Source organism: Amphiprion ocellaris, chromosome 14, assembly GCF_022539595.1.
Source record: "Amphiprion ocellaris isolate individual 3 ecotype Okinawa chromosome 14, ASM2253959v1, whole genome shotgun sequence".
Lineage (NCBI taxonomy): Eukaryota > Metazoa > Chordata > Actinopteri > Pomacentridae > Amphiprion > Amphiprion ocellaris.
The window spans coordinates 29,154,604-29,182,327 of NC_072779.1; the positions used below are offsets into that span (position 1 = coordinate 29,154,604).

The following is a 27,724-nucleotide window of genomic DNA, read 5'->3' on the forward strand; positions in this document are numbered from 1 at the left end:
TCATTTTACCTGACATTTAGTCTTTATTGTGACCTCAAAAAGTACAGCACCGACAAATGAAGCACACCGTTACAACATCTAGAAGTACTTTACTGAAGAATACAGAATGCCAGAGCAGCGACAATGAAAATATCATGCAGATGGAGTCTTATAGGCAGCTTTAAAGCAGAATATACAGCAGCAGGTACCTAAGTTCGTCTACAGTATCGTGGGGCATATCGGCCCGAACACCACAAATTACTGGTTTATTATCATAAAGGAAACTGCAGCTTTGTTTTTACAATAGTGCAATAGTAAAGCAAAGCAAAATGCAAGCAAGAAATGAAACCAGCACTGACATTCACTTGAAGTAAACAGTTGCGTAATACTGACAAAAAGCTTCAACATTCACTTCAAAGGAACAGAGTTTTTTAATACTATTCAAACACAATCAACAGTGCAGGCATGGCAGTAAAATAACAGTAATATCATTTATATATATCTTCAGTGTTGTGATGATGACAGCATCAGTGTGAATGAATGCTAAATACAGTGCAGTCGCATGTTCAAGAGAGGAGTGTGAAGAAGTGTTTTATCATTCAATGAACAAGAAAAGTGACTCAGAGCTGCGATTACAATCAGTCTGCTGCTCCACAGACGACAAACAAAGTCTTTAAAGGACCTTTAGGTGACAGGTGATGATACAACACTTCTCTGGTTTTGTCCAATGCAAGACAAATCTAACAAAGACAGAAAGCAGAAAAAACTGATTTGCTGCACTACGTTGTTCATTTTTTCACATTTGTGTCTCTATTTTTTTGTAAATTAGAGGAGAACTTTACTTTTAGAGGTTTGATCGCTTCTATTTTGTGCCAGAAAAGCTGGGAACCACTGCTTTACATCTAGAATATGATTTTTTATTGTTATTAGCAAATGTGCTCAGAATTTTACAACTGCATTTCTGTTGAATCTGTGATATCTCTATCAGCAGTGTGTCATTAGTGTGGTGCTGCTTTCTCGCTCTGGTCGCTCTTGAAAAACATTGTAAAATCGCGTTTTCCTGATAAATGAAATATTAAAACAATTATTTAAATTGTCAACCTCAGGGATTTACATTTCCTGCTCTTTCGTGACACCTGTGGCAATAAGCAGTAATTGCAGGTGTGTTTTCAAACCTCACCTCACCTTAAAAAATAAGTGCCTTAAGTGAACAAGATTTCGAAGCAGCAAATTAGACTTGCTGGCTGCTCTGCTGTATATTCAGTATATTTATGATATTTAACAATTTAATGTTGCATTATCAAGCCTAACAGTATTGTGTTTGCAAAGGTGTAATCAGTCAGTCAGATTGTTTTGGGTTTTTTTGCTGCTAAAAACTCCAATAAAACTATTTAAACATTGCAATGTCATTTTGTGCGCAATAACAGTCTTATCATTATATAAAAACGTCCTGACCGCTGGTGATGAAGCCCAGGATTCACCCAAAGGAGGTTTAATTGAAGTAATTCTACCTTATAAACTTGTTAATGAAATTAGAGAATTGTGTTGCCTCAACTTGGTGATAAATTCTGACTTGACGGATATTTATTGAAATGAAAATCTTTGAGATTGACAATTTAAATGGGAAAATATCCAGCAATCCACAGTAGGAAGCTGACGTTGGCATCCAGGAAAACAGACTTTATAGGAAGTTTGGTTTAGTGTGACGGTGAGAGTTCTGCAGTTGGTGCATCGACTGGCTGGTCAACGCCTCCAGCTTTAACTATTTAAACTCTCACCATCACCTAATTCATCCTCTGTGGAATAACTCTACATTTAATGTTGCCTGCCAGTAAAGTTGCAGTGATTCCACTAATGTCACAAAATTAACGTGACATTTTACCTCTAATAATCAAATAATAAATAATCTATGTGTTGTCGCTGTGAATTGATTTGCATTCCAGCTCTGAGTTCAAAAGCAAAACAAATACTCAGGCACACATGGTGCAAATAAACACATTTAAAGAGGCGTGCAGTGAAATGAATGGAAATTATTGCTTTGGCTGATACAACAGTGGACACAGTGTCACATTCAATGGATTAAAATGGAATCAAACAATTGTGAGGAACATTCAGAACACAATCTCTGCACAGGGACAAATCAAAGGGCTTTTGCAAACCTGTAAAGAAAAACGTACAAGGCGTGATTTTAAATTATTATTCTGGACGTATGAGGAATAGAATCAGCCTGAATATTCATTGCAGGAGAAGAATTTATAGATTTTTAACATCCGAGCTGGAACACACATTCATTTTTAGATACTTGTGAACATCTTTAGCAGGTTTACAAAACTTGCTAGCTGCTATGATTGTTAAAGTTCTCCACATTCTGTATTTTGGCAAGGAGAAGTCTTAGGTGTAAATGTTGACATAAAAAATACGTTACAATCTGTGGCAGTTAGCTAATACAGACAAAGTTAAGAGGTTACGTGTTCCTATATATAGTTTGATTGAATCAGCGGCAGCAGGTACATTAAATATGTGTTTATCTCTTCATTTCAATATAAAACTGCCAAAACATCTGGATGGATGCTGCAATCTGAGAGATATTTTTGGCTGAGAAAGTAAATTTGGTTTTGGCATTAACAGAAGGTCTTCCTAACTGAGGTGTAAAGGCTGTGATACAATCGTCATGAATCGTTAAAGCAACAGGTAACGATGGTGCAGCCTCCTCATGCACAGCTACAATCGCTATGGTCGTCTCTGATGCTGGTGGTCTGACGCTGCAGTGAGGGCAGAGAGGCAGTGAGCGGAAATCACAGCGTGGGGACTCAACTTCCTCCAAATTAAAGTCCCCACAGTGAGAATGATTGAATTATGTGGAGAAGACTGGTTTGGTTTTATGTTCTGTGTGTTTGTTTGAGTGTGCAGCGGCTGAGTGAGCTGTTGGCAGTGACGCGACATGACGTTAGCTGGGACGAGTCGAGCTGAGCCCCCCCAGATGCGTGTCCAGCAGATTGAGGAACCATCAGTGAGTGTAAGGGGGGAGGTTTTAGATTTTTTTTGCTGCCCTACCGGACATCCGGGGGTGGGGGGCTCAGTGAGGGGAGGAGGATTAGGAGGGGTAAGGGAGACGAGGACGGGGGAGTGTTTAGAGGTTGACCAGGTGGAGGTCGGAGGCGGAGAAGTGGGGGCACAGAGCCATGTCCGGGTTCTTCAGCTGCCTCAGGATCCTCCGGTGGAACTTGGAACGGACCCGGTTGAACTCCATGATGTCGCTGGGATCCTCCTCGATCCAGAAGCGGTGAAACTCCTGCATCAGGTAACCTGCCAGGAACAACAGGAAGCAGTTAGTGTGTTTGTGTTTTTACTGTAAGTACAAGAAAGGTGGAACTAATAACACAAAAGCTGCATTTGAGACAGATGATCCAAAACTTGGCACCCGGTGTGATCTTCTGCTGCTGTAGTCCATCTTCTTCAAGGTCTGACGTGTTGTGCATTCAGAGATGGCATTCTACATTCCTTGGTTGTAACGAGTGATTGTCTGAGTTACTGTTGCCTTTCTATCATCTCCAACCAGTCTGCCCATTCTCCTCAGAGCTCTCACATCAACAAGGAATTTTATTCCACACAACTACCACTCACTGGATATTTTCTCTTTTTCGGACCGTTCTCTGTAAACCCTAGAGATGGTTGTGCGTGAAAACCTCAGTAGATCAGCAGTTTGTGAAATACTCAGACCAGTTCATCTGGCACCAACAACCATGCCATGTTCAAAGTCACTTAAATCCCCTTTCCTCCCTGTTCTGATGCTCAGTTTGAACTTCAGCAAGTGACCACGTCTACATGCCTAAATGCATCGAGCTGCAGCCATGTGATTGGCTGATTAGCTATTTGTGTTAACAAGCAATTGAGCGGGTGTACGTAACAAAATAAAGTGGCTTTTTTTTTTTTTGTTAGTCAAGTTGAACTCACAGAAGGTCTGCTGGAAGTGCAGCAGACTCGGCATCTCTGGAGCCACGTTGTACAGATGAGTCTTCAGAGCGCCGCTGACCAGCAGAGAGTAGGCCAGGTCTGTGATGTTGATGCCCACAATGGCAAAAGAATAGCTGCAGGGGAGGTGAAAGAAGAATATATGTTCAGAAGTAGGACATGGTTTGTGTATTTGTTAGTTTGAACTTTCTAGAGTCCTGTAATAAACACGTCAGCATTTTCATGCAGTTGAAATCAAAGCTGCAAAACTGAAATATGAATCATCAACACATTGTTGGTGAATGTTTTGATGTGGATGGAGCCAAACCTCTGTAAACAGTTTTTGTTAACTGATGCATTAATGATTTTTTTAAATGTGGATAGTAAATCTTCATATATTTTTTCTTTCAAAAAAATGGCAAATATCTATAAAATAAGTATATTTTTCTTGATTTAAAAGCAGTCAAATTTTACAGACCTGTAAAAGAGTTAGTTATCATTAATCATCAATTATCATTAATAAAACATAGATTTTCATCACGGACATAATTTTGTTTTTGTTTTTACAGTTAACATTTAAATGAATTTTTTCTGTGATTTTAGTAGTTATTATCCTTTTTTTGTTTTTTCAAACTAGGAAAATACTAATAGTCATATAACAGTTTTAAAAATTATTTACAGATTTGTCAGTCCTTAATATGCATAATTTTTTATTTCAAATAACTGCAAATTTCAATAAAACAATAATTTTTTGCTGATTTAAAAACAGTAAAAAAATTATATTTTATATTTTATAGTCAAACACTGGCAAAGAATTATTTACCATTGATAAAAATACACATTTTGATGTGAACATTATTTACAGCTCTGCCTTGTTTTTATACATTTTTTATTTTATATTAATTTTTCTGTGATTTTAGTTGTTATTATCTTTAATTTTAGAAAACAGAAAAACTGTGTAATATAATATACAGTATATATGTGTGTGTGTGTGTGTGTGTGTGTGTGTGTGTGTGTGTGTGTGTGTGTGTGTGTGTGTGTGTGTGTGTGTGTGTGTGTGTGTGTGTGTGTGTGTGTGTGTGTTTCAGTTCCTAATATACATAATATAAAATAGTAATATTTTTGCTGATTTAAATACAGTTTTAAAAAGTGTAAACAAACTGGCATTTATAAAAATACAGGTTTTTGATATGGACCTTAGTTACAACTCTGTCCAGTTTTTTTGTTTGTTTGTTTTTTGTTAACATTTAAAGATTTACAGGTTTGTATCTGGATTTCAAAACAGGAACAATCTGCAAAAATAACCATAAATTCTTCAACAAATTACAGCTAAAAACATAAAGTTTTTAGGGTGTGTTGCACAGTTTTCAGGCCTTTCAGGTGCAGTTTATTAATCCTTGGTGCTTTTCAGAGCGAATGCAGGTTGAAGACAGATGGCAGAGCTGCAGGACTCACAGCAGTGAAACACCTTCTGCTCATTAACACAAACACAACCTCACACAGACACACACACACCCGTCACATGCTCTAACTGCTGCGAATTCAGGCCAAACTCTCACAGCAGTGTGGGCCCAGTTTCACCTCTTCAACACACATGTGCACGTCTACAGTATGGAGACTCACCCAATGGCTTTGTCCATGTTCTTCTGTTCCCATTCAGGCTTGTTTACTTCACTGTGGAGGACACTAACGTTAGTCGTGTACCGTCTGCATGTGAAACAACACAACAGTATGGGTAAAAATAAAACCTACTGATGACATTTAAACCGATGTTGTCGAAACAGCATGACTTTAAAGCAAATTCAGGTTAAAAAATATAAAAATGTAATCTAACATGTTGCCCTTTTTCCTAGGGGGCTATAATCATTGGCTACATCATGACAGTTTGCTATCTATATTGTGCATTACCTACTGACTATTGCTTTTTTGTACAATCGATTGCCTATATTAATCTATTTTTTTATTTTATTTATTTGAATTTTTCTCCTATTTTATCATTTTTATCATTTTAATACTGAGAACATGGTAGTTTTTGTAAAAATGTATCAAAAAACAACATAAAATAGTTCAAGTTTATGATTAACATCTCTAACACAATGTTTTACTGTCTTTGTCAGTTGTTTATGTCATTTCTAGTCGGAAGAAACCTTACTGGTCAAATAAAATATCACCATAAATCACAGTTTGGCTTGGCTATAAATAATTTAGGGCTTAACTGTATAAGACTGGACCTTGTTGAACAATCTGGGCAAGTAAAACGGGGCTAAAAAAAAACTTGGGCCACTTATATTAGAGGCTTACATTAGATTTATATTGTTTGGTATTCATTGCGGTTACCAAAGAAAGAATTTCACAGAAAACATGTTTTTTTTTTGTTGTTTTTGTTTTTTTTACTGTGCATAAGACAATAAACTTTGAACCGTTTGTAAAACGTGGTGAAGTTTCTATACAAAAACTGAGTCAAAGTGAAGTTATTAATGTTATTAGATAACATTTGATAGCTCTGAGCTGTACACTTAACTAAATCAGTTTTAAAATAATATGAACATTATCTAAATTATCAGTATGATAAATGAATAAGGACTGGACAAAAAAAACAGGCAGCAAAAAGTCAATCTGTCCAATGAATGGAGCATAAACACACTAAAAACAACTGGAAATATAAATTTAAATTGTGACTGATGTCTGTAAAAGAACAAAAACTGATTTTTCATTCAAATATTACTTACATGTTTTTTTCTGGGGTTTTTTTTGCTTGTTTTGTTTTATTTTTTACAGTAATGTGTAAATTAATCATTTTTTTCTGTGGTTTTACTAGATATTAACTACAATTTAACAAAAACAGTAAAATCTATTTTAAGCCCTGAACGTACGTCATATTTCTTTTCAAATATTGCAAAAATAATATGACAAATATTTGTTGAATAATAATACTTTTGCTGATTTAAATACAGAATATGTGAACTAACAAAAACACACTGTGAAGATATCGACTATTTCATATTAATATACCAAAATGCTGTCAGTGTAAGGAGCCAAGAATATTAATATAAAGAGATGAATCATGATCCAACTGAACAACAGTGATGCTCACATCTCAATTCATTTCAATGTTTTATATAAAGTAATTTAGTTTTTCCATCTGAAATCATCAGGGGCCTTCTGCTTTGATTGGCTTGAAACTTATTTCAAATCATGAAACATGCATATTTAAATTTTGGATGGTACTTTCCAATATTTTTTGTCTGCTGATTCACTTTTCAGTACATTATTTTTTTTTACACATAGGAATTCGAAAACTATGAAAGACAAAAGCTTTTATATCTCACCATGTCATTGATTCAGAATGAGCAATATTGGACAAGATCAAACAATGTCTGATTATGAGAAGGCTGAAATATAAAAAAAAGAAACTAACGCACCATGAAAAGTCCATCTTTGAACATATATTAACAAAAAAAAATCACCATGCAGAAGTACTATATTTGAAGTGTTTCATTTTTAAAAGTATTCCAAATATTTTCTTTTGCATTACTTTGACATGTAACCACATATGGTATAGAAAATACTGATAGTTTAATTCTGCATTATCGTTTCTTTTGTTAATGTGTGCGCAAACATGGCAATAATTTCTTTATTCAAATGTCAACTTATTCATAATCAGAGACTATTCAATCTACTTTGCAGATTCTAAATCAATGATCAAATTCTGTAAAAGGACAAAATTGCTTCTCTGTCTGTGCCTCTCAGCACCAAGTCTACTGAAAACATAAATGGCATAAAAAGTGGTGACAAACACCTGAAAAATGCTCAGTATTCCCTAAAGTTGATGGAGTCTGTCTTCATTAGTGTGACTGAGGTGCTTTCCTTCCGTTTTCTTTGTTTTATGCTGATGAGGCAGCTGAGTGTTTACACATAAATCATGCTTAGTGCAGCTTTAAATGCATGAACCCAGACAAGGAAGCCGTGAATGAGAGTGAAGTTTAGTACCTTGGCTTTCTGTGTGTGATCCTACAGTGCATGAGACAAACACAGAGGGTAAAAATGGAGGTGGAGGAGGGGAAAAGAAAAGAAGAATCTTCAGTAGAGAAATGAGACAGCTCACTGAGATGCAGATGACAAAGCAGCAGCAGTCAATAAAAGATGAGGCAGTGAATGACTTCAGGCTGTAAGAGTGAAAATAATCAAGCAGAGCAGAGTGATCACAGAGTTGTGGATGATTCAGTGCAGTGTAAAGAAGATGGGATGCAACAAGTTTGTAGCAGATTTTGAAGCTGCTTTAAACACTTCTGATATGTTGAATACACTGTGAAAAAAAAAACAATGAAAATCTTGCAGCAAGAGTGATCACAAAATACATACAAAAACTGTAAAAAAAAATGAAAATAACAACAAAAATCTGTAAAATAATGATATATTTTGCTGTTTTAGACACAGTAAAAATAGTGTAATTTACCAATCGGATGTTATTTCAAAAAATTGCAGTTTATCCTATCAGTCACAAAAAAATAATATCCTTTTCTGTGGTTTTTTGAGACATTATCAAATAACAAATCTGTAAAATAACACTAAAAACAAGATTCACCATTTTTCAACCCTTAATATTGTTTTCTTTGAAATAACATCAAATATCTGTAAAAGTTAAAACAGTTAAGTACAGTAGAAACAGCGATAGTCAACAATTATAAAAGAATAAATTATCTTTTTTGAAAAATGTAAACATTATCTACAATTATAAATTGTTTTACATTTTTTTCCTGTGGTATGACTGCTTAAGTATTTCTAATTTAACAAAACAGAAAATGTAAAAAATTAATTTTTTGTTTTTTTGTTTTTAAAACTAAGAAAATAAGTAGTGTAACAAAAAAATGCACTCCTTTTTTCAAACCCTAATATGTATAATTTATATTTCAAATAACGGCTATAAAACTATAATATTTTTACTAGTATAAAAAAAATTAACTAAGCTGAAAATGTAAATAACTAACAAAAAAACAAACAAATTGTTCAAATAACTAGTTATTTTAGTAAATTGCTCAAAAACCTTTTTTTATAGAGTGTACTTACACATCAAGACAGCACAAAAAAATAGAATCATTATCTGTATCATCAATATTTTGGGTGTTTAAGTTATAGTCTATATGTATAAAGGCCCTACTAAGCCTTTAATTGCGTTTAGATGCAACTTTTCTGTAAATATTTCTACAGATAACCCTTCATTTTCTACTTACGTCTACCAAACAGCTTCACATCTGCTTATTAAATTTCCAGAGATGAACTAACACACTTCAATGTGAGACGGAGAAAGAGATGAACGTACTTGTGCTTTGGTTGCAGGGAGTCGTGGAGCATCTGCAGAGCAGTGGCTTTGTCATGTTCTGCAAAATACCTGGAGAAACACAGAAGAAGGGAAATCTGAAGATAATTCTCGCACATCTGTAGATCAGTTTTTCTTGTGGATTTATTGTCTCAGCTGCAGATTGTTCTCTAACTATTTCTTCTATGTGTTCATCCATGTAATCACTAATATACAGAGTGTACATCCTATGAAAGTATGTCGCTTTTAGACTGTGATCTGTGTTTTCCAGTCTGACAGCTTACAGCAGGTTGTGGAGGCCCAGCAGACCCATTCCTCTGAAGTCAGTCTTGGGATCGCTGCCTTGGAAACCGATCTCACACCACTGTTTAGAGATGCGACCGGTGAGAGGAGTGTCAGGACGCAGCTCCTTCCATAACTACAACACAAACACACCACGGCTCAAGACAGATGATTTCATACGTATACTACTGTTCAAAAGTTGGGGTCACTTAGAAATGTCCTTATTTTTCAAAGAAAAGCATTTTTTTCAATGAAGATAACATTAATGTGGTAAATGACTATTCTAGCTGGAAACGACTGATTTTCAATGCAATATCTCCATAGGGGTAAAGAGGAACATTCCCAGCAAACAGTCAAAGCTACTCAGAAATGGTTAAAAGACAACAAGAGGAATGTTCTGGAGGCCAAGTCAGACCTAAATCTAACTCAGAATCTGTGGCTGGATTCTAAAAAGGGCTCATGATCCATGTGTAATCCCAAAGTTTAACAAAGAAGAATGAAGAACAGCTACAGTGTCCAGATGTGCAACACTGACTGATACCCACAGGCTCAATGCTGTAATTATAGCTGAAGATGCTAGTTTTTAATAAAATGTCAATCCATTATAGGAATCTGTTTTCACTTGGACATTGAAGAGACACACATGTCAGTATACTGGTGAACATTTCCTATATCAAGTTTTCATTATATTGTAATCAAGAAACAAAAAACAACATCACACTGCAAAAATACAGATTTTTCATCCAGTTTTAGCTTGTAAATGCATTTTCTTCAACTGCAGTAAAGTTTGTTGAATAAAATTAACATTTTATTGGTGTCATTTGAATATAATCTACTTTTTAGTCCGACCAGAGAAACACAACAGGGTTTTTATCACAAATTAGCCCTTAATTATGACAATATACACCTGGCTAAATAAGTAGCTTACTTGTTTTAGAATAGAATAGAATAGAATAGAATAGAATAGAATAGAATAGAATAGAATAGAATAGAATAGAATAGAATAGAATAGAATAGAATAGAATAGAATAGAATAGAATAGAATAGAAAATGTATTGATTCCCATGGGGAAACTAAAAAAAATACAATTAAAATATAAACTTGAGCAGATTATATTACAGTAATGTTCCTTCTAAATCTCTTAATTTATGTGATGAAGCAGGTAAACAGAAAATTAACAACATTCATGTCTCTACTGGCCAAATCTGTCAAACAACAACAATAAAATATAATAAAATAACAATAAAAACAATAATTATTATTGTTGTTGTTGTTATTATTATTGCAATTTTCCGAAGCACTTTATAATAATGAATTAGATTTATACAGCACTTTTCAAGGCACTCAAAGCGCTTTACAATGAATCCATTATTCATTCACTCACACATTCTCACTCGGTGGTGGTAAACTACGTTTGTAGTCACAGCTGCCCTGGGGCAGACTGACAGAAGCGTGGCTGACAATCTGCACCTACAGCCCTTCTGACCACCACCAACATTCACACGCATTCATACTCCAGTGTGAGTAGCAGCACTGGAGGCAAGGTGGGTAAAGTGTCTTGCCCAAGGACACAACAGCACATGACTAGGACAGAGCGGGAATCAAACTGCCAACTCTTCGATCATTGGACGACTCGCCTTACCACCTGAGCCACAGCCACCCCACTTTATGAAACAAACTGCTGGATAAGTCATTTAAACTGTCAGCTAAAAATAAAGGCTGATGTCTCTAATAAACGTCAAAGTTCATCTAACAGCTTTGTGAGGTTAAAAGGTTCACAATCACTGGTTCATGATGGCAGAGTTCCCTGAATGTACCGAGTGAGCAGCGTGACAGATCAAGCTTCTCCGATTCAATACAAAGAGAATCGCCACCGTCAAGTATTGTTTCTGAACTGCTCACCTTCATCAGCATCTCCTCGTGTTCAGTGTTGTCGCAGTCATACGGTTCCCGGCGCAGCTTCTCCACCTCGGACACCAGACTCCTGTAGCCCACAATCTGCAGCAGACTGGCCTGAAGGGAGATGCCCAACCTGGGACACACAGGGACAGAAGGGCTGGTCTGAGGAGATTCAGGACTGATAATGAAGATACATGCACTGTTGAAGCACTGATCTTGACATTTATTGGAAATTACAGTCAAATTAATGTTTAAACAGGCCATTTTCACTAATTGTTTAATAGATATTCTGCAATATCCAATCATAGAAGCTCAAATATAATGAGAATAACAGTCTACAAGAGTGAAAACTGGAATAAGAAACCGTACTGATATGTGCATATAAGAAAAGGCCATATGTGACTTATGTAGAAACAAATAAGCTTTGATCAGGATGTTCTGCCTCAATGTTCAAATCCCAAAATGTACTGAAAACAAAGATTATTCAGGTTTTAATGTGAGCAAAAGCCTGCAGAAATGATCCCACATGATGTGGTGATGCAGCTCAAGACAGGAAGTGATAATCAGCTGATAATCAGAGTAAGGAGATCTACAGTGCGGTAAAAGAAAAAGTATTTGCCCCCCTACAGAAATCTTCTGTTTTTCCATATTTGTCACACTTAAATTCAATTCAATTCAATTCAATTGTATTTATATAGCGCCAATTACAGTCAAATTGTCTCGAGACGCTTTACAGAACTCATATGCCTGACCCCCAGAGCAAGCCAAAAGGCGACAGTGGCAAGGAAAACACCCTTTTAACAGGGAAAAAAACCTCGAGCAGAACCCGGCTCTAATGTGGGGGGACCCATCTGCCTGCTGGCCGGGCGGGTTGAGAGGGACAGAAGAGGTAGAGAGGTAGAGATAGAGAGGTAGAGATAGAGGGATACAGATAGAGGGGTAGAGATAGAGAGGTGGGGGGGTGGGACACAAGGACCATAAAACACAGCCACACATCTGAAGCATCCAGCTCTGGGACCAGGGACACTCGGAGAAAGGACACAGAAAGAAACAGAGTGAATGTAATGCAATAATGGTATATGTAGTAAATACATAGGTAGTTAGAGAAGGGCTCAGTGCATCAAGAGAGGTTCCCCAGCAGCCTAGGCCTATAGCAGCATAACTAGGGGCAAACTAAAGGGACGTCAAGAGGGGAAGTCAGTTTTGCAAATGAAAACACCAGCTCACCCCGTCAGGGTCACCCAGTCAGCCCTAACTATAAGCTTTGTCAAAAAGGAAGGTTTTAAGCCTGGTCTTAAAAATAGAGAGGGTGTCCGCCTCCCGAACCCAAACTGGGAGCTGGTTCCACAGGAGAGGTGCCTGATAACTGAAGGCTCTGCCTCCCATTCTACTTTCAGAGATTCTAGGAACAACAAGTAAGCCTGCAGTCTGAGAGCGAAGAGTTCTGCTAGGATAATATGGTACTATCAGGTCTTTAAGATATGATGGAGATTGGTTGTTAAGAGCTTTATATGTCAGAAGAAGGATTTTGAATTCTATCCTAGATTTAACAGGAAGCCAATGAAGAGAAACCAATATAGGAGAAATATGATCTCTCTTGCTAACTCCCGTCAGTACTCTGGCTGCAGTGTTTTGGATCAGCTGTAGATGTTTCAGAGAGCTATTGGGACAACCTGATAATAAGGAATTACAGTAGTCAAGCCTAGAAGTAACAAATGCATGGACTAGTTTTTCTGCATCACTCTGAGACAGGATGTTCCTGATTTTCACAATATTTCTCAGGTGGAAAAAGGAAGTCCTACAGATTTGTTTTATGTGTGAGTTAAAGGACATGTCCTGGTCAAAGATAACACCGAGGTTCCTCACAGTAGTACTGGAGGCCAATGTAATGCCATCCAGAGTAACTATATGCTTTGAAAGCAATTCTCTAAGATGTTTGGGGCCAAATACAATGACTTCAGTCTTGTCTGAATTTAGTAGTAAGAAATTATAGGTCATCCAGGTCTTTATGTCCTTAAGACAATCTTGCAGTCTAGCTAGCTGATTAGTTTCATTTGGTTTCATAGATAAATACAATTGAGTGTCGTCAGCATAACAATGGAAATTAATACAGTGCTTCCTAATAATATTGCCTAAGGGAAGCATGTATAATGTGAACAGTATTGGTCCTAAGACAGAACCCTGAGGAACTCCATGATTAACCCTAGTATGCTCAGAAGGTACATTGTTGACATGCACAAACTGGAACCTGTCTGATAAGTAGGATTTAAACCAGTCCAGTGCTGTCCCTTTAATGCCAATAGAACGTTCTAGTCGCTGTAATAAAAGTTTGTGGTCGATTGTATCGAATGCTGCACTAAGGTCCAATAAAATAAGTATAGAGACCAGTCCATTATCTGACGCTATGAGAAGGTCATTAGTAACTTTCACCAGAGCTGTTTCTGTGCTATGATGCACTCTGAAGCCTGACTGAAACTCTTCAAACAAGCTATTCCTTTGTAAATGTTCACATAATTGATTTGCAACTGTTCTTTCCAGAATTTTGGAGAGAAATGGGAGGTTGGAAATTGGTCTATAGTTGGCTAAAACATCTGGATCTAGAGTGGGCTTTTTAAGTAAAGGTTTGATTACAGCAACCAGATTAATTTTTTCTCTAATTGTAATAATTTTATTTGTAAAGAAGCTCATGAAGTCAAAGCTAAAGGAATACAAGGTTCAACAGAGCTCTGACTCTTTGTCAGCCTGGCTACAGTGCTGAAGAGAAACCTGGGGTTGTTCTTGTTTTCCTCTATTAAAGATGAATAATATGTTGTCCTGGCATTATGAAGAGCTTTTTTATAAATTACTAGACTATTTTTCCAAGCTACATAAACTTCCTCTAAATTAGTGGAGTACCACTTCCTTTCCAGCTTTCGGGACGCCTGCTTTAAAGTCCACAGCTGGGAATTATACCAAGGAGCAGGTCCTCTCTGAGATAGAACTTTCTTTTTTACAGGTGCAACACTATCAAGTGTTGTACGCAGTGAGGCTGCAGCATTATTAACAATATAATCCACTTCTGTGGGGGTAAAATTATAATATTTCCCTTCCATTATATCAGTAAGTGGTGCTGGACTAAATAGAGAGGGTATTATTTCCTTAAATTTAGTCACCGAATTGTGAGACAGACATCTACTGTAATGATATTTATTCTTAACTCCTATACAATCTATTGTTGTAAATTGAAATGTTATCATAAAATGGTCAGAAAGAAGAGGGTTCTGGGGAAATACTGTTAACTGTTTGATTTCTATGCCATAAGTCAGAACGAGGTCAAGGGTATGATTAAAACTATGAGTTGGTTTATTTACATGTTGAGAAAACCCAATTGAGTCTAATATTGAATTAAAAGCAGTCGTAAGGCTGTCACTGTCCACGTCAACATGAATGTTGAAGTCACCCACAATAATGACTTTATCTGAGCTGAGCACTAAATCAGATAAAAAGTCTGAGGATTGAGATAAAAACTCAGAGTAAGGAGCAGGAGGACGATATACAACAACAAATAAAACTGGTTTCTGAGCTTTTAAATCTGGATGAGAGAGACTGAGAGTGAGATGTGTGTTATAAATAAATCTAAAAGTGGACTGAAGATCGCCAACTCTGCTCCATTTTTCCTTTTCTTAAATGTCTTATGACTAATCTCAAATCAGAAATTCACTGTCCACAGTCACACCTTCACAGCTACTGAGGATTAAAAATGCCAACACTCCAGGGATGAACTCCAACCTCGAATTTACACCAACATGGCAACAGAGGTGTAGAGTGAGAGAAATGAGTGGATTCTCACTGAGGGTTGGTGTCAGGGTTGATCTTCTTCAGGGCCATGATGTCGTCGATGGTCTTCTCCACTTTGTCAGGATGGACACTGAGGGCAGACTGCAGCAGCTGGAGAGAAAAACAAGAAAAGGAAAGTGAGAACACATGTTAAAAAAGAGACAGTGACAAATAATTTACATCAGATGTACTGTTTGTTAAACACACTGTAAAAAAAATCATGAGGAATCTGGCAGCAAGGCTCCCAGAGGTATATGTTAATGAAATAGTGTAATCCTGTAACATTCAAAAGCTGTAAAAGCAATGAAAATAACAGCAAATATCTGAAAAACAATCATATTTTTAGCTAATATAAATACAGTAAACTGCTATGTGGTCATTATGTACAGTTATGGGCTGTCAACATGTAAATTAATACTTATTTTCTATGATTTTACTAGATTTTATCTGTAATTCAACAGAACAAAGTCATTTATCATTTTTCAGTGCTTAATATACATCACTTTTTCTTAAGAATAATATAAATTATCAGTAAAATAATTGTATTTTTCACTGATTCAAACAAAGTACGACACTGTAATTTTATGTTGCACATTGTAAAAGAACACATTACGATTTGCAAAAACATGATTTTTCAATTTTGGCTAGTTTATTTAGGGTTAACTTGTTAATAAATATTCTTCATTGGTTATTTAACAAAACAGGGAAAAATCAGAAAATAACAGTTAAAAAATTATCATTTTTCTGTCCTTGATATACATAATTTTTCCTTAAAATAATGGTAAATATCAGTAAAATAGTGATATTTTTGCTGATTTAAATAAAGTACAATTGTGTCGTTTTACAATTTTTTGTAAAAACACAGATTTTTCGGCTTTGGCCATTTTTTTAAGGGTTAATGTGTAAATAAATTTTTTTTCAGATCTTACAAGATATTATGTATAATTTAAGAAAACAGAGAAAATTTTTAATAATAGCAGTAAAAAATGATTTACCAATTTTCAATCTTTTATATACATAATATTTCTTTGAAATAATGGAAAATATCAGCAAATTTATTATATTTCAGTTAATTTAAATACAATAAACTACAATTTTACAGTCACACATTGCAAAAAAACAAATACCTATTTGTAAAAATACAATTATTTTTTTAATGTGGACATTAAGTACTTTTATTTTAAACTGTCAACACATACATAAATACTTATTTGCTGTGATTTTACTAGACATTACCTTTTATTTAACAAAACAGGGAAAATCTGTAAAATTTTTAATATTTTAATTTTTTTTCTTTAAAATGATGGAAACTGTTGACAAACTATTTTTATTTTTTTCTGATTTAAATAAACTACAACAGTCTAATTTTACAGGTGCACACTGTAAAAGAACAAATTACCCCAAAACACAGAGATTTAATATTTTTGATGTGGATGATATAGTTTTGGTCTGTCTTTTTAGGTTTAACATGTAACTAGATATTACCTGTAAAATAACTAAAAATTTCAAGTTCATAATGTTTCAGTGACTCATACCTCATTTTTGGAGTACCTCATAGACGACTCTGGAAAGAAAGAAATTGCAAAGTGTAAGAAAACTGCCAGCAGTGACCTGACAGTCAGCACTATTCATGAGCTTTAGAATATATATGTTGGTGTAGCACACTGAATTTAGATCATAGAAACAGCTTTCTGCCTAAATTATTTCCCCATGACCCTGAACTATAGTTATTCTAAGAGAGTATGTTGAACTTGCTTCGTTGTGCAGACCTCTTAAAGGGGTAGGTCTTTCTTTTCTCAGTTGTGTGCTTTCAGAATGTAGTTTACTCCTTCAGTTCCTACAATCCTGCATAGAGCAGCTTTCATGTTTTACTGGTCTTATCTTTACCGTTGTATACACTACCGTTCAAAAGTTTGGGGTTACCCAGACAATTTCATGTTTTACATGAAAACTCACAATTTTATTCATGTGCTAACATAACTGCAGGGTTTTCTATTCATCAATGAGCCTTTCAGCACCATTAGCTAACACAATGTAGCATTAGAACACAGGAGTGATGGTTGCTGGAAATGTTCCTCTGTACCTCTATGGAGATATTCCATTAAAAATCAGCTGTTTCCAGCTACAATAGTCATTTACCACATTAACAATGTCTACACGGGATTTCTGATTAACTTAATGTTATCTTCACTGAAAAAAACTGCTTTTCTGTGAAAAATAAGGGCATTTCTAAGTGACCCCAAACTTTTGAAAGGCAGTGTATATTCATGCATGTATAGTATAAACACTAAATATTAAAGCACCAGTGAGGCTGTGTGAGTAACATTATATTCATGCAAAGTCCCACTGGTTCGACTGTAATATTACACCAGAATGTAAACTATAATCAGCTGCAGCATTATGATACTGAACGGTAGTAAACAACACATTTAGAGATTCATCGAATCTTTTTATTTGAGGTTTTCTGGTGTGACTCAGCAGCGTTTCATTCACGTCTGCAGGTTATGAACCTGCGAGGCGAAGGTCAGGGACTCACCTGACAACCTGCAGCATTAAATATTGTGTTCATTTTCCAAGATTCAACTAGAAACTCGAACACAAACATGAACAACACTGAATTTAAGCACAGATCCATCCATCGGGGCAAATTAGTTCCAGACGGCTATTTCCTTCATGCATAAATGATGTAAATAAACATTTTTTTGCACAACAGTGTGCAGGCCCACCTATCTTGAGCGTCCTGCGGGCTCCGTGCTTGTTGTTGTAGCAGATTCGCTGCAGCTCGCAGCGCCCTGTGAACTTCCTGACGACGAACTTGAGGCCTCTCCACAGACATTTACAGTAGAGGAACACGAAGAACTGGGTCACCACTCTGGGGAGGAAAACACTGGGGATTACATTCACAAACAGGTAAACACACACAACAACTCAGATTATACAGAGAACACTGACTTGTACCCTAAAATACAGACGCCACGCATGACAAATTCTTGGGGGTTTGCAGTTACTAGTATCCCTAGTAGATGTTTTGAAATAAATTAAATGTAAAATTGTGACAAATATTTGACTGAAAGAAAATCAGTTGAGTCTTGTTTCTAGCAAATTTAGTGCAGAAATAATGGTTCAAGTTCTTAAATGCACAAACTTGCTTCTTCTTTTGGTCAGACTTGATAGTAAATTGTATATTTTGGGGGTTTTGGTGGTGGAGAAACAACAAAAGAAGATTTTTAATGACACCTCATGCAGGTGTGATAGACATCAACTTTTTTTGAATCTTTTTTTTATTAAACCTTAGATGTACGTCTGATTGGACCTACACTTTTCCATAAGTGGGTCAAAAATGACCGATATAAGAATCAATGTGTTTCAAAACCATTTTTGTCATGTTGGTTGAAAATAAAAATTTGTATTACTGTTTGTATTATATTTTTGTCCACACCAGAATGATTTTGTGTTTGAAATATGTTTATTTTTCATTATAACAGATTTTGAACATTTTCATGATTGAAAAAGAAGAATATTACACAGAACAGCTATAGGAGAATGTCAACATCCATTTTGTTGACATTTTTCCACTCTTTTCCTCCAGCTGCTGTCTGTCCCTCCAAGTTTCTACACTGCGTTACCTGTTGTATATTATCAGTGATAAAGAGCTTGGTGTAGAAATGCAAATATTACAACTTCATTAAGAGAATAAAAGGTAACTTAAAAGTTTAAATGGAATGATATCAAATACATGTTCTTTGAGGAATGGCTGGAAAATGAAATTTTAAAACCCTTTCATTACAACGATATTACAAGAAAACGACCTCACCGGGTCATTTTTGACTCACTTATGCATGTAAGGATTAAACTAATCAGAAACTCCAGCTCTGATATTGTCCTTCCTGTGCTTTCTCCTATTGGAATTTCTACCAAAATCAGTATATTGGAGATTTTACACTATAAATCCCTCTTATTTCTGACTAATTTTGCAAAATAAAAGTAGGTCAAATGTTGAACAGTTTTTAAAGTCGCTGCAGAGAGAAAGCACCCAGACGTAGCAACTGAAGTGAACAAATAAAAGACATGACACTGAGAGAAAAGAGAGTCAGGGAAGAAGACATGAAGACAAGGAAGTCATTCTGAAGGCTGTGCTTCACTTCTACCAGGGGAGACTTGCAGCAGATCAAAGTGTGCTATTTCTGCAGGTGACGCTCAGAATGAAAATGGAGACGTCTTGGGAAATACATAGTGGCCCATTAAGAAACTGTGGAGGCTGAAATGATTTCCAGCCTTCGTGAAAGCCGAAAACGTCCTTCGCTTCCGTCCGTTATCTCAGCAAACGCGGAGAAAACACACAAGCACAGCAAGCAACCTGGAAAGCCTCCTTCTGCTACAAACATACACACTCTTTGTTTTCTGTGGAATAGAGTTTACAACCTTCCCAGGCAGAAATACATCAGTCTGATGCTGAAGGATCGCAGCGCAGCATCGTCTTCTGTGTCAACAAAAGACGACAAGTACAATCCAGGAGGATTAATTCGTCTTCCCGAGGCCTGTGCATGAGACTGGCATGTTAAACAGCTCATACAGACACTCTGTCATTTCCTTAACCTTCAAGGAAGTGAAGCAAGAAAAAAGAGGGGGATGGTAGGAAGTTATACTGCAGCCAAACAATTACAGGGTTCATACACAGAACTCTCTAATAAAACGCCCTTGAACACTGAACCTGCTGCCTGATAAATCATTTCAAAGGCTCGATCTGCTGAGGAGAGCTGCTCAGTCTGTGAAAGCACTTGTTTAATGTCTTCTGTGGCTCTGTAGGAGGTTAACAATAAGAGTATAACACAAACTGAGGCCATCATTTTATTGAGAATGATGAAATGGGATTTTCAAAACGGGATTTTTGTGCACATCAGTTTGATTTACTCAAAAAATGTGCCCTCTGACCATCTAGCTGCTAAAATATGGATACAAAAAGACGGAAGATGCTCAAAAATATCAGATTTTTGTTTGGCTATTCGGTGTAATTAGGATTTAATAGCAACAGTAAGTGTTTGGGGAGTGTTTGAACATCAGTTTTCCCTCTCAGGTTACTGGTTTTGCTCGTTGGGAGATGTTTACAACCAGAAAGTAAGACTACCACCACTATTCAAACCTTCTCTGTATGTTTTTGGGCTAAAAAATATTCACACTCAAGTTTTATTTACAATTTAGGCAGCAAGTTAGTCTGTGGAAACACTTGTTGAATATGTTCTATGGCTCAGCAGGAGGTTAAAAAATGTATAACACAAACTGAGGCCCTAATTATATTGAGAATGATGAAATGTGATTTTCAAAATGGGATTTTTGGCCACATCAGTTTGATTTATTCAAAAAAAATGTGCCCTCTGACCATCTAGTTTCTAAAGTCTAGATGCAGAAAAAGAGGAGATGCTCAAAAGTGGCTGCATCTAAGCTTTAATAGCAGAAATAAATGTTTTTGGAGACTTTCTGAGCCTTGGTTTCCCCTCTGAGGTTACTGTTGCTGCCAGAAAGGAAGATTACAAGCACTATTCAAACCATCTCTGTGTGTTTTGTTTTTTTTTTTAGCTAAAAACTATTTACGTTGTAGTTTTATTTACAATTAAGACAATACAGAGCACCTATTGCCTCTATCAAGGTTATTTTCAGTAGTTTAATACATTATTCTGCAGATATTTATCTAGAATTTGTAATATTTTGGCTCCACTTCAATTATTATAGAATGTGCGATCACCAATTTCATCAGACTTTATCATTTGCTGGATTGATAGATCATAAATGTGTCATTTTGGTTGACAAATCTGACTTTACTGTGTCTTCAACACCTCTGAGATAATCTATAACTGTCTCATCTTTTTCATCTATGCTGTCAACTTTATGTTGCTTTTTTATCCACATGAGCAAAACTGCTTCTCTGCCCTGGAAGTGCTGCTGCTTTTGGACTATTCTCATCCAAACTGAGGGTCTAAGGACTGACGGTGTTGAACTTTATGCAGCAGTGAAGGTAAACAGCAGTCTGTGTGGACAATCTGGACCAACAAACAGAAATATGTGGCTCCTGATGAACATTGATGATATTTTCTGGTGTATCGTTTGCATCAAAATGTTTCTATGATATTTCCAATGTGTCCTTTTGATAAATAAATCTAAAAAACTTCAAAATTCAGTCACTGCCAGTTAACTAAAATGCTGCACAAGCTTTAAATACTAAAATACACAAATGTAAAGCCAAATAAACTTTCAAAAAAAACCTGTAACATCAACGAATTTAGGGTGTTAAGCTCTTCTGAAATTGAATGCCAGGGAGAAGAGGTGGGTCTTGAGCTGTGACTTACAGGTTTCTAAAGTCTGAGAGAAAAGGCTCGATCGCCTCTATTTGCTCAAGAGCATCTGAATGATTGACATCAGTGCTCTGACTGAAGGCACGATGATGGAAAAGTTCGGCTAGACAAGATGGCACCAGGAATCCATCATAATTAGTCCTTTTTTTGTTGTTCTTTTAAGATATTTTTTTGGATATTATAAGTCTTACAGAGCAGTTGAACAGTGACAGGAAACGTGGGCTAGAAGAAAGGAGGAATGACATGCAGGAAATCATACCATTGTCACTGCACTGGTGACTTTCAGCCCCAATTCATGGGTCACCTGATCAACCAGGTGAGCTATCCGGACACCTGTAATGATTTATTTTTATTTCAGACACATAGGTGGCAGTAGAAATGCCAGCGTTCACATGAGAAAAATTGTATTAGTTCCACAAGACTGCAAAAGGACAAGGACAGTAGTAATAGTGCAAATGTGCAAAATAAGAAAACGCAAACTGACCGCATGTGTATGAAACATAATCCTCCCAGTGAACTCCGAGCAGACTAGTAGGTAAAACGTCAACAACTAGGCATCTGTGGTGTCAACAGATGTTCATATGTGTGTCTACAAGCAAGTATAATCAAGGCTTAAAGGCAAATTCCTATTTTCTGCGTCTACAAAATGTAAATTACATCATCTGCAGGGTTCAGCTCAGACGTTTTGCAGATGTCCTTGTGCAGGTCAAGCCAACATTTGTGACCACATAGACAGGAAACAAATAGTGCTCAAAACAAATGCTTGATGTTTATAATTCATCCTTTCAAAAAAGTTGGAATTAAAGCAGCCACTGCCAGACTTTAGAGGTGCTTCCCAGCTGCAGTGGAAAGTTCTAAACTCTCCAGATATCTTGTGTGACATGCCTCAGAAATAATCACTCAGTGCTGCAGCCAAATCTGTAAATGGCTGCTGTATCCTGAAAAAAAGTGCAAAGTCACAGCTTTTCAGAAGCATCAACAGGAGGCCTGTGTGTCTTTTTGTGTACAGTATAAAAGACAGCACAGTGCGTGCATGAAAAGAACCATCAAATTTAGCATCCGTCTGTGCACAGCGATGTGTAAATCCTGAAATGACCTCAACAGGAAATCGTATATTACTGAGATAAACAGAACTTCTAACCTCATGTTCAGTGAGGATCAGCAGCCCAGTCATTATTCATTTCTTTACCATTTTGGACACTTTTTTAAAATAATGTTAGACAAGTTTCATGTCATCCTGGAAGAATTTCTACTATTTCGGACAAAGTTGAAGTCATAATCAACAATTTTTGACTCATTCTGGACACATTTTTATTAATTCTGGCAGGTTGTGAATCATTTTTGGCATGCATTCAGTAATTGTGGACAATTTTAGGTAATTTTGTCCAAATTCTGGGTCACTTTCAACAGTTTTTGACTATTTTTGGTCAAACTCTCCAGAGTCAGTTATTGGCTCTTGCAGTATTCTGTTATTTTTTATCCCAGTATGAATGGTGACTGTGGGTAAAAACAGTAACAAACCTAACACAACTGTCCCGCATCTCCATGGTAACTGCAGAAATAAGATAACCCCTAGCTGAACTTCAGAGCTGACCACTGCTCCAAAGATTGTACAGCAGCTTGAGGCAAATTTCTGATGTCGTTCTACGAGAATAAAAGCAACTCGGCTTTAAATCAAACCGACATCCTGCACAACTGGAGATGCGGAGTTGAAAGTTGAGCACCGAGGTGAGTATTGCAGGCGGGAGGCCGCTGTTGCATGAAAATCAAATGTTTGTGGAGCCACACAAGAGACAAAACCTGCAGATTTGTTCACCTCTGCTGCTTCCATATCGACCTCTTTTTGTTTCCTCCCCAAACTGTGGGAGTTGCGGTGCTAATTCAGGCCTTTTAAGTCCTCCTAATCTCTCTGATCGGCCAAAAACCATTAAAGGTGCTGCATGAATCATTTCTACATCAGAAAACTATTACAACAACCACTGTAGCACATTAGTATAATTACTGCAAACAAACACAGCCATCAGTGGGAAACATTGGCAGCCTCTCCCAGCTTCCACTGTTCATTAAAAGTTAACGACGCTAAATCTCTGAGACCATAACAAATACAGTAAATTGAAAGACGCCCTCCACCATATTTGTTCTCTTATTAATAAGAATAAAAAGAGCAGGGATTTATGGGAAATGTGGTCTAAATTAGGAAAAATGCACACAAAATCACTGATTAAAAAAAAATAATATTGTGAAAAAGTGGCAGATTAAAGTACATTTATGAGTGTTATTCATGATGAGGATGTGCAGAAATTGTCTTTTAAAATGCTGCTGTTGGTTCGTAAAGCACTTCATGGTTCAGAGCCAAAATATTCATCTGATCTGCTGCTGCTGTCCAAACCTCTCAGGTGAATGATTTACAGCTTTTATGTGACAGAAATCTGGAACAAATCAGAGGCTTACTCACACACAGTTTGGTTCATTCAAGGTGAACATCTCTTCTTTTTTTATTCTAAATGAAAGACTAATTATTTGTATTTTGCATTTGCTTTGCAAGTTTTGTTTTCTATCCATTTTTTAAATTTAACTCTTGAAATCCTGTTTTAATGTGTCTTTTTCATTTATTATAAATATTTTTTATTGAATTATATTTTTATATTTTTGTTCCTTTTCATTTAAAAATTTTTTATTTTATTTCTTCACATTTTATTTATTTTATTATTTTTATTTTATTTTTTCTTAGCTTTATACTTTTTTATTGAATTTAAATTTCTTTTATTTTTAATTATTTTTTATATTTTTTTATTTTATTTGTTTTTATTCTTTTCATTTTCTTTCTCTTTTATTTTTATTTTATTCTTTCATTCTATTTTTTTTGCCTTTTTATTTTTTGTGGGGTTTTTTGGATCTTTTTATTTTATTTCTTTTTATTATATCATTTTATTTTTATTTGATTTTTTTATTGCATTTTCAATAATATAATCACACACATTGGATTTGCATTTATGTTATTTATTTATCTATTTATTTATACATTTGATTTTTCTTTTATGAATTTTGTATTTTTGTATTATCTTTCTATTTTAATGTTTTTGTTTTTGGTGTTTTTTAAATTTATTTATTTATTTTAACTGATCCTGCCTCTGCTGATTCCTCATTGCAAATTTATAAAATCTGAGATTTATTTATGAGCAGCTTCTTGGTCCATGTTTTCATTGAGCCTTGCATATAAAATATAATAGTTTGTGGGTTAATTTAATTTTTTTTAAATTTTTGCACTGTAAAGCACTTTGTGTTACATTCTATTTTTATGAAAACTGTTATAATAACAAAGTCTTACAAAATAAAAGACTTACAGTTACACATTACCAGTACAACAATGTCAGTGTGCTATTTTTTCTTTATCCTGACATAAATGTTTAAAATACACGTGTGCAGAGAGAGACTATTAATAGAAACACCTCTGGAGAGCTTCTGGTTTAAATGTGCTCCAGTATTAACAGGCCTCCCATTCAATCCCATTCACAGTCACTTAATATATCAGAATCGCTATCAGAGAGCTTAACTGGGAGAACTGGTAATAAACGAGTCGCAGTGTTTGGTATAAATAAGTAAAAACCAGCACACAGACAGACAGAGGATGAATTGACAATGAATTCCTGATTTGATATTTATATAAATCCAGCTCTGCCTCCATCTTAACACCATCTCACCTCAGAAAATGCTTCATGTTGGCGGCGGCTCCTCCTCAGGTGTCTCCGGAGCTGCTTCGGCGGACGGATCACCTGCAGACAGACGGGATGTCAGTGATTCTGCTGCGGCCGAGCGACGCGCTCCGGTCGGGCCCGAAGCTCCGGAGCTGTCCGCGGTGCTGAACGGGCGAAGCTGCAGCAGAGCTCCGGGTCCCTGCGGGTTCTGATCTGGCAAAAAATAAAATAAAATAAAAAGATCAGCTCAGTGAAGCAGAAAAACACCCACACGAACCTGCTCCGGGACTGGTTTCGCCCTGAGAGAAGCCTGGAGGAGGAGGCGATCAGCGGACACAAACACCGAATAATCCGCAGCTGCTCGCCAGACGCAGCACGGAGCTTTGCATGCAATGAAACGGACGCAGCGTTTTTCTCTTACCGACGTGAGGTGATGCTGGAGCGACAAGGCGTGATGTCGGCGGCGGTTCGTCCTCTTCACTCGGCTCCGGTCGTCTACTGCTCCTCCATGATGACAGACTGAAGCTCTAAAAGCTACAGAGCAGCAGCGCAGTGCAGAAAGCCGAGGCTCCACCAACACTGCAGCTCCAACAGCATCTGTCCCTGCACACAAGGACATCTAATTATCTTTTGCATGATCTATAAATTAAAAAACGTTTTCCGGAACACAGAGGAACTCCTAGGATCTAGAGGACTCAGTCCAGCTCACAAAATTTCACACTTTAACCTCAATATTCGCACCATTTTTAAGCTATTTTGGAGTAAAATTCGTGTAAATGTGACACAGTATGGTCATCTCATGTTCCACATTATTATCACAGCAACTGTTTTCCATAAATTCGGAATTTTTACTCACTGTGGGCGAATTTTTCACTGCAACATAAAGTCCTCCACCTCTATGGGAACAAGGAATGTTGCACCTGTCTTCTTTTTGTTACATTTCTTTATATTTTAGTTTTAATTCTTTTTTTAAATAAAAAAAATCGATTTTTCTTTTCATTTTATTTGTTTTATACTTTTCATTTTGTTTCTCTCATTTTTATTTCATTCTTTTCATTTTTTTTCCTTTCATTGCATTTTAAGCTATTTTGGAGTAAAATCAATATAAATATGAGACACTGTGCTTTCTATGTTTATCCTATATTTCATTTTATTATCACAGCAGCTGTTTTTCCACAAACTAGGAATTTTTACTCTCTGTGGGCTCAGTTTTCACTGCAATATAAAGTCCTGCACCTCTTTGGAAACAGCAAACCTCAACTAGACGTACAGAGAAATGTAATAAAGAAAAGTTTTCTGTGCAGTGTGACACATGTATATTGTCATAAAACATAAAAGAAAAAACAAAAATAGAATTTTTAAAAAGAAGTTTTCTGTGCAGTATTACACGTGTAAAATATCATAAATCATAATGACAGAAAAAATTAAAACTGAATAAAAATAATGCTGCAACTGCATGGAAAAATTTGGGCATCAAATCTGAATTTTTAAAAAAAAAAATACAAAAAAGAGTCTGTATTCAACATTGCAAAAGAGAAACAAAAGAGAGGCACATTCAACAACAAATTTGCCCAAAGGTGTACCATACCATATTTCAATACCTTTTTGACATTTTAATTAGTTTGCGTAAACACAGCCTGCAGCTCAACCTGTTTTTTTGTCACATGACCATTGGTTGCAGTTGAATCACTAATGACTTTACTGTTGTGCAGAGGAGAGCAACAGTTTTTTTGTGTTTTTTACAGAATCTATTTAGAGTAAACACTACATTTGCAGTTTTTGAATGAGACATGCAGAATAAAGTGTTTTTTTTTTTTTAATCAAATATCACGATTATATAGGATTTAATACGGCTAATTTTGAAAACAGTAACATGCAGAAAACAGAAGCGGAGGAGAGAAAGCTGGTTAAAATGGGCTGTATATAATTATATAAGTGTATATAGTAAAGTGAATATAAAACAATTCAGTATCTGTTTTTCTGAGCAACATTAAACTTCAGCTACAACTGTGTAAGAGTTGTGACAGGTCTGATTATAAATAAAGGTATTTTTAAGCAAAATGAGAATCATTTCCCAGTAAATAGGCTACAAGTCACAATAAATTCACAAGGCACCACCTGCTGAACAGGAATAGTAACGTGATGACTGGTTATCAGACATTGTGCTTCAATCAAATCTCGGAAGTCCTAAACATTATAGAGTCTGAATCTGGCTGTTTATTGTTGGAAAGTCAATCAATTATCAGTTATCTCAAAGAAAAGCAAACAATGCAAGACAAAATGACAACAATGAAATGCAAAACAACCACAAAAAGATAGAAAATGACCAATACAAGATGTAAACATATCACAAAGAGACAGAATAGATTGAAAAGAGAAGCAACATGAGCACAAGAAAATAAAAAAGACCAGAAAAAGGTAGAAAATGACCAGAAAGA

The 27,724-nt window shown here is 36.0% G+C and overlaps 1 protein-coding gene across 6 annotated transcripts; it reads right to left on the bottom strand.

The window, feature by feature from the left end:
* elmod1 (ELMO/CED-12 domain containing 1) lies at positions 1 to 25,910 on the bottom strand. Of its 6 annotated transcripts, XM_055017322.1 has the most exons (12): positions 25,708 to 25,907; positions 25,293 to 25,499; positions 17,971 to 18,116; positions 16,780 to 16,808; positions 15,258 to 15,355; positions 11,432 to 11,561; positions 9,532 to 9,665; positions 9,251 to 9,319; positions 7,921 to 7,941; positions 5,554 to 5,604; positions 3,934 to 4,067; positions 1 to 3,285 (listed from the first exon to the last, which is right to left on the bottom strand). In XM_055017322.1, the coding sequence occupies exons 2-12, from the start codon at positions 25,307 to 25,309 to the stop codon at positions 3,110 to 3,112; spliced, it is 1,005 nt and encodes a 334-aa protein (XP_054873297.1). In that variant the 5' UTR covers positions 25,310 to 25,499; positions 25,708 to 25,907; the 3' UTR covers positions 1 to 3,109. The 6 variants fall into 6 exon arrangements, with proteins under 6 accessions (XP_054873297.1, XP_054873296.1, XP_054873294.1 ...); XM_055017321.1 differs by lacking the exon at positions 7,921 to 7,941 and having other exon boundaries at positions 5,554 to 5,637; positions 25,293 to 25,364; positions 25,708 to 25,910; XM_055017319.1 differs by lacking the exon at positions 7,921 to 7,941 and having other exon boundaries at positions 5,554 to 5,637; positions 25,293 to 25,494; positions 25,708 to 25,908.
* Between the last annotated feature and the right edge of the window lie 1,814 nt (positions 25,911 to 27,724).

Excerpts from the sequence above, each read along its gene's own strand:
- elmod1 (XM_055017321.1), bottom strand. Across the intron at positions 15,356-16,779 it reads TGAGGTACTCCAAAAATGAG|CTGCTGCAGTCTGCCCTCAG; the intron begins GTATGAGTCACT and ends TTTTCTCTCCAG. Across the intron at positions 4,068-5,553 it reads AACATGGACAAAGCCATTGG|CTATTCTTTTGCCATTGTGG; the intron begins GTGAGTCTCCAT and ends CCTCCCCTGCAG.